Genomic DNA, 9,618 nt, shown 5'->3' on the forward strand with positions numbered 1-9,618 from the left:
TTAATCCTGGCTGTTGATGTCCTGATGCTCTGTTCTCTCTGCTTCTTCTTCAAATGCAATGTTCTCATAAATATGTTGTGTCTGAATCTCCGGCTCACTGTCTGATGGACGTCCAAGAGCTGCGGTCATAAAGATAAATCATTAAGCACCAGCCATCAGTAAACAGCAGATACACATCAGTCCAGCACGCCACTGATAACAGCAAACACTGATCAGCTACTGCTGGATCTCTTCTTGTTTTATTCATTTAGATTTTCTTATTTATGTATCACCCTTTCTCTACAGCACAAATACATTTTTTGTATTAATTTCAGAATCAGAAAATCTATTGCCAAGTGTCATGCACACAGAATATTCATCATTCAGTGGATAATGAAGCTTTCAGTCCACATTATTAACACTTTAGTTTAGGGACCAATTCTCACTATTAACTCGTTGGTTATTAGCATGCTATTATTAACATAGTGGCTGTTCAATCGTTGTTTTTAGTATAACTGCATAATATTTCTGGAAGTACTATTTTAATTTGTCTTGTTTTATTGTGTTTTTACTGAATTAATAATAATAATAATGAAATAATAATAAAAAGAATAAAAGTATAGATGTCCACACACTGAACTTCCAGAAAGTGTATTAGTAAAATAGTGCAATATTTACTACACTGTCTGATGAAGAGCTGACTGGTTGAAAAGTTGTGCCGTTTTACTAATAAACTTGCAGGAGCTGTAAGAACATCTACTTCACTGCTAAACTACAGTATGTACTACTATGCAAGAAAACTAAATATCTGTTAGAAAAATTGGTACAGCTTGAATACTTATTTAATTGAATGTGTAAAGAAAGCGTATTTCCATGCAATGAAAGTGTTTTGTTGTTCATCGTAATCCACTAATCATCACAGACCTGAAGAGAGAAGAGAGCAGATGTGACTCACTGTCTGTGTTTTCTGATGTGAGGAGCTGCTCTGTTCTGATCACAGCTAGACGGAACGTGTCACCCGATGATGATGATGATGATGATGAAGGTGGCTCATCGCTCTCCTCGTCAATCTGAACACGTACAGCAACAAACCATAAATACCACAGCATCCATCATTCCTGAATGAAGACGACTCTGCAGGCTTTGCCAGACGCACCTTGTATTTGAGGATGTGAAACGTACACATGGGGCAGGTGGGGTGTTCCAGCAGCCACGGCTCAATGCACTTCTTATGGTAGAAATGTCTGGAAAAGAGAATTTTCAGTAAAACTTTACAATAAGGTTCATTAGTTATCAGAGGTGGGTAGAGTAGCCAAAAACTGGTAATAAATCAATATATTATAATGATTTCTGAAGGATCATATGACTCCGAAAACTGGAGTAACAGCTGATGAAAATTCTGATTTGCATCACTGAATTAAATTATATTTTAAAGTCAATTAATTATGTATTATCCTATAACCTCTGACACTGAAACCTCTGAAAACACCTCACATGACTGCTCTGAACATAACGAAACAAATGCATATCGACGGATCTTCTGTTCTGCAAAATGTAAGTGTAATAAATGCATTGTTCATTCATGTTAAATTAATACATTAACTAATGTTAACAAATTACACCGTATTGTAAAGTGTTACCGAATTTTCATTCGTTTTGTTTTTCTCATTTAATTCATGTTTTAAAAACAAAATTAATTAAAATTAAATAAAAACAAACAAAAAACCCATAGAAAACAACTAGTGCACTGTGCATTTAAAATACAACACAATAAAGTTTAAATAGTTAGTGTTAGTTAAAGATACTAAACAAAATATGAGTAATATGTTTGTTACAGTATTTACTAATCTTTGTTAATGTTAGTTAGGAAAATTATTCACTGTTAGTTCATGTTAGCTCAGGTCCTTCATCTAATTTGAACAGATGCAACTCTTAATGTCTTAATAAATGTTAAAAAATAGCATTAACTGAGATCAGTAAATGTTTCTAATTTGTTAATTCATGTTAACAAATATAGTTAACCAATGATAGCAAATGATACCTTATTGTAAAGTGTCACCAATAAAATAATAACGTTTTTATATTTGATGTCTTCTCCAATTATATGCCTCATGTGTGGCACAAAAAACACTCCTTTCATTCAACAGAATCTCTGCTTGATATAACATCTAATGCTCTGACAAAAGCAACGTACAATAATGAAAATAGTCAAAATGCATGGAAATTCAAGCGCTGTACTGACACTGATGTTCTGAAATGTCTGTGATGTTGATGTTGTCCTCATACTGCACCTGCAGGGTAAAACAGTGACCCGTTCATGGTGTCTGAACGAGTCGGTGCACACCACACAGCTCACGTCCTCCGATTCCACCTCCTACAAACACACAGACTAACTCAAATACAGTTACTCAACACACTCGTTTGTGACCCTGGACCACTAAACCAGTCATAAGGTTACAGTTTCCGAAATTGAGATTGATACATCATCTGAAGCTGAATAAATAATCTTTCCATTGATGTATGGTTTGTTATGATAGGACAATATTTGTCTGAGATACAACTATTAGAAAATCTGGAATCTGAGGGAGCAAAAAAATCTAAATATTGAGAAAATCTCCTTTAAAGTTGTTCAAATGAAGTTCTTAGCAATGCATATTACTAATCAAAAATGAAGTTTTGATATATTTACGGTAGGAAATTTACTAAATATCTTCATGGAACATGATCTTAATATCCTAATGATTTTTGTCATAAAAGAGAAATGGACTTATACCCCAGCAACTTAAGACTGGTTTTGTGCTGCAAGGTCACATATCTCTCTGATCCGTCTGTAAGGCACAGTACCGGGTCGCCCGTCCGCAGAGTCCGCACTTCTAACTTTGCTATGGCCTTCTCATTCTCTCTCTTCATCTCCCTCTGCACAGAAATGAATGACACAACAGAATGAGTGAGATTTCTGAATTTGACTCTGAACTCCAGTGACTTCAGAGCGGCTGAGCGCTGTACCTCTTGCATCTGGAGCTGCTGGTTTCTGTAGATTCGTTTGATGAAGACGAAAGTGAAGTAGAACATGGTGCTGGCTGTTACGCCGATGAAGGTGAAGGACAGCGCGTATGCCCATCTGCTGCTGTGCCACAGGCTGTGAGGATTGGCCACTGTGATCCCCACGTACACATCTGAGCCATTCTTCACCAGGTTAGCCATTTCTGTGCCTAGAATATTGCCAACCATGATGGCAACTATGTATCTGGTATCTGTAGACACTGCAATATTAACCACGACAGTTCACTGGAAAACTCTAGTATCAAGGATCAAGTTCATGCATGCTGTTGGACTCTTTGTGCATAATGTACCAAAAATCTCACTAGATGATCAAATAAAGTGTTACCTATAATTCTCCATCACTATGACAAATTCCTGTCGGTTGGACTGCAGAGAGGCCGTGTTGATTATTTGTATGATTAAAATGTTTGTCAAGCACTGCAAAACGTATCTGTTTTATTTCATAGATTAAAAACATATTTAAAACTATATTAAATAACAATAGAAAATCCATACTAAAACACCTTAGCTTAAATGGTACTGGTCTGTAAAACACTGTTGGTCAAAGGAATATGACTTCATGGCATATGGAATATGTTGTTGTTGTTGTTTTGCTTTAATCTCTGGGATTTTGACCATGTTTAGAAGTTTGTAGATGTAAACTGATATTGCCAACACGTTTTGGCTGATGAAGTCTGTCGGATTTAGTCTAAAAATTACAATTATCTAACATATATAACACTGACTGTATAAAAATTAGTTGCCAGATATACAGTTTTTTTGTTAACCTAAAGTTTAAGCTAATTGACAGTTATTTTATGATATGATGCCACTGAAATGTAAAAAGCAGAAAGTAGATTTAGGTTAGGAGTTATTCATACAGTAATCACATGCTCCCAGGGTTGTCATGACTGTATATGGTTAGGTTATGATCATATGAGCAGCTGATAGTCCTGCAATCATGTAAAAACAAAGCTCTTTATAACCCACTCAGAAGGCATCAAACACTGAACGCATTGCTTGTCATTACTAATGGTGCATTCGCTAGTTCTTTAGCTAGCGTTAGCATTGCTGTTCTTCATGTACTTTAAGTGCCAATAGCACAAAGATCAAGTTTTATGTAAATTACACTGATACTAGTGAGTTTGGTAACACTTTATTTTAGGGTCTCTTAACTAGTTGCTTATTAACATGCATATTACTAGAATATTAGCCCTTTATTGGTAGCACTTTTATACCATTCAGATGACTCTTTACATAATCACACACTATATATATACTGTATATACACACAGTATATATACATTTAATATGCAAAACTTAGGATCATACTACTGAATGGACCTTTAAGATGCAAAAAGGTATCTGTAGACATTGCTATATTAATTATATTAGAATTTTATAGTCATGAAATTGGAGTAGATAATTGTTGTCATTATGACATTAAGAGAATAAGATGGGAGATCTTAATTAATTATTTGCACTCAATTAGCATGTAGCTATGTTTTTAATAATTAGCAAATACATCTGAAATGTATGTTTAACTCATTGAATTATTTAATAATAACACTCAAATGACTGCCTGAAGAAGAAGCTTTGAGGTGAAATGTGATTGGCTGACCAGCTGTCACATGATAAAGTTGGGATTTATCACGCGTTCACTGAGCAAAACCCCTTCATTTCAATCTGATCCTCACATAAAGATGTCATATGACTTCACAAGAGTTACGTTTGTACTTTTTATAGACAATAATTTAGCAACAGTAAATTGTTGTGACTATATTTTTTTATCTGCCTGTTGTGCGTTTTATATTGTTGAGAAATGGTTAGGTTTATGGTATGGCCAAAAATAGTTCTGAACGCACACAATATATATATAAAACTAATTTTAGCCATGTATTTAAGGCAAGTAATAGGCTTTAGTCAGGTTAATGCAATGTTTAATTTATACATTTTTTTAAAGAATGAAAATGAGGTTTGAGGGACAGATGCGTTCAGTGGATTGTAGTTTAACCACATACCAATTATTCAACTAAATGTTTTTCCAAAGAAAAAACCCTCCATAAAACAGTTTTGTAAGTTGTTGTAAAAATGACATGATCTATGACCTTTATCCAGAGCATCTGTCCCTCACAGCCTCGCTTTCATCCGCGCTAGATTCAATATGGCGTCTAAACTGATTAAAACAAAGAGTCTGTTAAAAACAATTCATTTCTCAGTTGATATAGCGATATCTTCTCAAATGAATACTCACTCGCAAGGTGCTTGACCATGCTTTTATGCCTTGGGAGTAAGAATAAGTCATCATTTAGAATGAGGTTATAATAAGATTAAACCTCTCAAGGTTATTTTCTTCCACTATTTAAACATCTAATGGAGTTGTTTACTTGTGAGAATGACCTTAGCCTTGCTCTCTGCGTGCTGTAAGACACTCCAGCACAATATTCTGTAAGATACTTTAACACAAACTGACTTGTCTTGGATTGCCAGACAGAGAAACTCTCATACCTGCATGGGCCATCAGGTTAGTGTCGTTGCCCGTCCCATCTATGTTGTAAATTACCACCGCAGAGGCTCCTTGTTGCTGGGCAGCTTGTATCTTCTGTGAATGTGTACAGTGTCCTTTTTTGATCAGGGCAATCCATGGCTGGTGTTTTGCGGTGAAAGTAGTGTTCTTCGCGCACGCCAGAGGATCTGAATTGGGAAGCACAAGAAGCCCAGAAGCTGAATCCAAGAGTGAGTCCGGTTCAAACAAGCCACACTCACATATACTGCCCACTGTTTCATTAGATACTCTGTCAAAGTATCTGACTTCAACATAGGCAGTCCAGTAAATCAAGGAAGCGCTTAGTTGGAAGCAGCACTGGAAAACAAACACCGACAGCCAGATACATGAACGCCCATGTATTGCTCTAAGCTTCAGGTTGGCTTTCATTGTCTCAGGTAAACACACCTGTGTTTTGACATTACTCTGTGGCCATCAATAGTAATCAGATGCCTTCTTGGTGGTAATATAAGATGTTTTTATGTCAGGTGAGGTGTTATTATCGCAGTGGACCTTGAACACTGGTTAAGATAATATTCATTTCAGAGGGTTGGGTTTTAGTACTTTCTTTTCAGGAAACTGCTGCTATTTAAGCCCTCTGTAACTCACAGTCAGGTTTACCAGCTTGCAAATTAATGAGAATCAGTTGACATGTAGTTGCAAAGTTACTTATAGTTAGTAGAATGTCTAAAGTCGACCATCAAAATAAAGTGTAACAAAATATTATTTTTTCCCCACCCTAACTCCTTATATCAAATTTCTAATCTAAAGGGGGCACCCTAAATCAGTTTAAAAAAAAACACTAATAATTCTAGTAAAAACATCTAATAAAAATGCTCCAAAAGCTTTTTCTAGAGGCCGAGTTTACTCCATCTCTTTACTTGTAGTCTTAGATCATTTGACTAGATGGCAACAAACACTAGAATTGTTTTTCTCTTCTATACAGATATGAAGGCAGGGGCTGCAACAATGTGTTTTGTGAAACTGACCTGTCTATCCGATTGTTTTGATGTAACAGAAGGTAAAAGAAAAAAAGAAAATCTAGTGTTTGCTACCACCTGAAGGAATCCTTCCTTCAGGTCTTTTGAAGGATAAAAGAATGGTAAAAATGGGTCAATTTGTCCCTATAAGTACAATAGTGGGACCGGACTAAGAACAATGGAGGATTTAAAGAGAGAGGCTTTGCCGCACAATGTTCCATATGAGTATTGATATTGAAATTGATATAAACCAGTTGTAGCTGGTCATAGAAATAAACGATAAACTATAAACTAACTGTGATCATTGTATCTCACTTCCGCATTCTGAAGTTTGCCATTAGCCATTACATCATAACTGTCATGCCAACACCAGGCTCTTCTTCTCCACTCATTCTTCCCAGACTACTGATCTTACACACACGTTCCTCATTCACCTTCAGTCTGTCTGCATCTCTCTGACTACAACAACAAGTAGGGAATTTGAGCGTTTCTTTCAACTGTCTGGGTATCACTGTGGCATGAATCGCTCGTTGCATGAAAATGTGTTTTTTACTGTGGAGCTGGCATCCATATCATCTCTGAATGCTGTGCGAAACCTCCTCATCTTCTAATAAGGGGAGGTGCTAGTGTGGGGAGAGACCTGCTTCCAGGAGGAGGTGTTGAACCAGGAATACATATATATCCCTTGCCACTTCAAATTTCTTCTTCGTGGTCAAGAAAGGTTTGAGGCCTTGCATTGACTATAGAGCTTTTAACAACATAGCCATCTAATATCCTCTTCCTCTGGTCCTCCACAGCTCTCAAGCTACTTTGAGGAGTGACAGTGTTCAAAAAGCATTAGGATTGCTCAGATAGTATCGTGTATCAATGATCTATCAGTGTTTTGTTGTTCAGTGCCCATGCTCGCTGACTGAATTCAGCTCTCTTGCGAATTCTCTCATCATAAACAACAAAGTGCAGATGTACGTGCGATGAAAGTATAAGAGATGTATTCATCATACAGTGTAGAAGGCTTCACTGATTATAATGGGAGTGTTTTTTAAAGTGCATAAACTTGCGCTAGATTAAAGCCAGTGATTATGTTCTTTGGTAATGTAAATGTTCTTTGCTCATTTTCTGTAGCCGCTTTTTGAATAAATAAGGAAATGTAAGCATAATTGGTAACTTACAATGTTTCTTTTAAATTGCTGTCAATGTCAAATACAAATTCATTCATAAACATATTTTATGACAAGACATCCATATGCTACTTGATTAATACAATATAATGATTCCACTAACATTAGGCTGTTTTTATCCATACTCTGGAGTTGGTTCACTATCCGGCTATGAAACTAATTAAGTAAATAATTAAATAAATGATCACGATAATATTGTGTATTGCCGATCTCACAGGCTGACGATAGGACGATATGACCATGGAGTATGTCGCCAAACACTACAAAGCAGGTCTTAAACAGTGCCTTCAACCGTGACAAGATACAGGAGGGAGATGGGTGGAAGACCATTTCTGTGACCTGCACTGGCCATTATGAATATAAGATCAGGTCGTATGGCCTGACCAACGCTTGCTCTGAATTCCAGTGATTCATGAACAACTTGTTCGGGGGGAACCTTGTCATCATCAACATTAACAGCATCCTCATCTACTCCTGGAATGAGACATGGTCAACATATGGTGCTTGTACTGGGAAAGCTGTGGGAGCATTCTGTGTTTCATTAAACTGGAGAAGTGTGAGCCCCTTCAGCCATCTATCCAGTTTTTTGGATATAACATAGGTCCTGAGGGGAATAAATACACCAGGGGAAGGTCCAAGCCCTTGTATTTTCCACTTGGTTTGCAACTTGCATCACTCTAAAGCTACCCCTTATTGAAACTGTTTATTAAAAAACAAAATCTAAAACCAGCTGTTTTATCACATTTTAGGCTTTTGTCAAAGATTCTTGGAAGGAAATAACATATTTGAAGTATTTCATTCTGGTTTTATAAAATATCCTTCTACTGAGACTGAGTTGGTTACTGTCCTAAATGATCTGTTTCTGACTTCTGACACTGGTTACCCTATAGTTCTTGTTCTTTTAGATCTTAGTTCTGCTTTCAAAACAATGAACCATAACATTTGTATTGCTCGATTAAAGAAGTGTGTTGGTATGTGAATAAAGACAAGCTTCTCTAACGTTTGGAGAATACTCCTCAAATTCAGCTCTGCTGTTGTGTGGTGTGCCGCAAGGATCGATTCTTTCCCCAATTCTGTTTTGTTATTTTCGTCATGCCTTTGCTCCCTTCTTTTTATGTTGGTTTTCAGTTTCATTGACCCTTGGGACAAAGTGTGTCCTTCAGAAACATCAGTGCTGATGCATTACTCTTCCATATTTGGAAGAGTAAAGCAAATTCTCTGTTTCAAAGCAGTGAAGTGTGCATTCCTCCTCTCCATGCATTGCCAAAATGTAGTTTTCAGTCATTTGTGTCCATGTTCCAAACAGAACGGTAGGTTCACAAGGACATTGTTAGTATGTATGAGAAAGATGAACTGCACTGTAAAAAATAAAAAAAACAGTTGAGCCAACTTAAAATTCTTAGGCAACCAGTTTCAGCAGATTTTTCTCAACTTTTTTTTAAAGAAAATTTCTCAACTTGTTTTTCTCAAAACTCTGCTGAAGATGGTTGCCTTAATATTTTAAATTGGCTCAACTTTTTTTTTTTTTTTTTAGTGTGCCATGGCATGATCATAACCAGTTTGTTGTGTAGTCAATGTAAATCAGCAGAGATTACACACAAATGATGCACATGTCAAACATGGAAAACAAACTTACTCTCTCTTGCATGTCTATTGCCCAACATGATACAACTCCCCCTAGTGGCCATTTCCCAATCTAATCAATGTTTTGAGTTAACATTATGCTTTATTAGGTTAAGCAATTGCAAAACATGCAAGCTTCAGTCTGTCTCTTTGAATGACAAAGTTCTGTGTGAAGGTCAGTGAGACTAGAATGCCCAGTGTGAGCAGAGATCAATGACTCTTCAATGAATCTCATAAAATGTATTGCTGTAGTTTATAATGTCTGAATTAA

At 36.4% G+C, this 9,618-nt stretch overlaps 1 protein-coding gene across 1 annotated transcript; it reads right to left on the reverse strand.

Annotated features, from left to right (window-relative positions):
• On the reverse strand, positions 1-3,210 carry LOC306883192 (E3 ubiquitin-protein ligase RNF128-like; the record flags this gene model as incomplete). Its single annotated transcript, XM_079438314.1, has 6 exons — positions 1-119; positions 935-1,049; positions 1,136-1,223; positions 2,271-2,353; positions 2,824-2,895; positions 2,986-3,210. 6 exons carry the CDS (start codon positions 3,208-3,210, stop codon positions 1-3), a joined length of 702 nt encoding a protein of 233 aa, XP_079294440.1.
• Between the last annotated feature and the right edge of the window lie 6,408 nt (positions 3,211-9,618).

Source organism: Barbus barbus (assembly GCF_936440315.1).
Source record: "Barbus barbus genome assembly, chromosome: 17".
Classification (NCBI taxonomy): domain Eukaryota; kingdom Metazoa; phylum Chordata; class Actinopteri; order Cypriniformes; family Cyprinidae; genus Barbus; species Barbus barbus.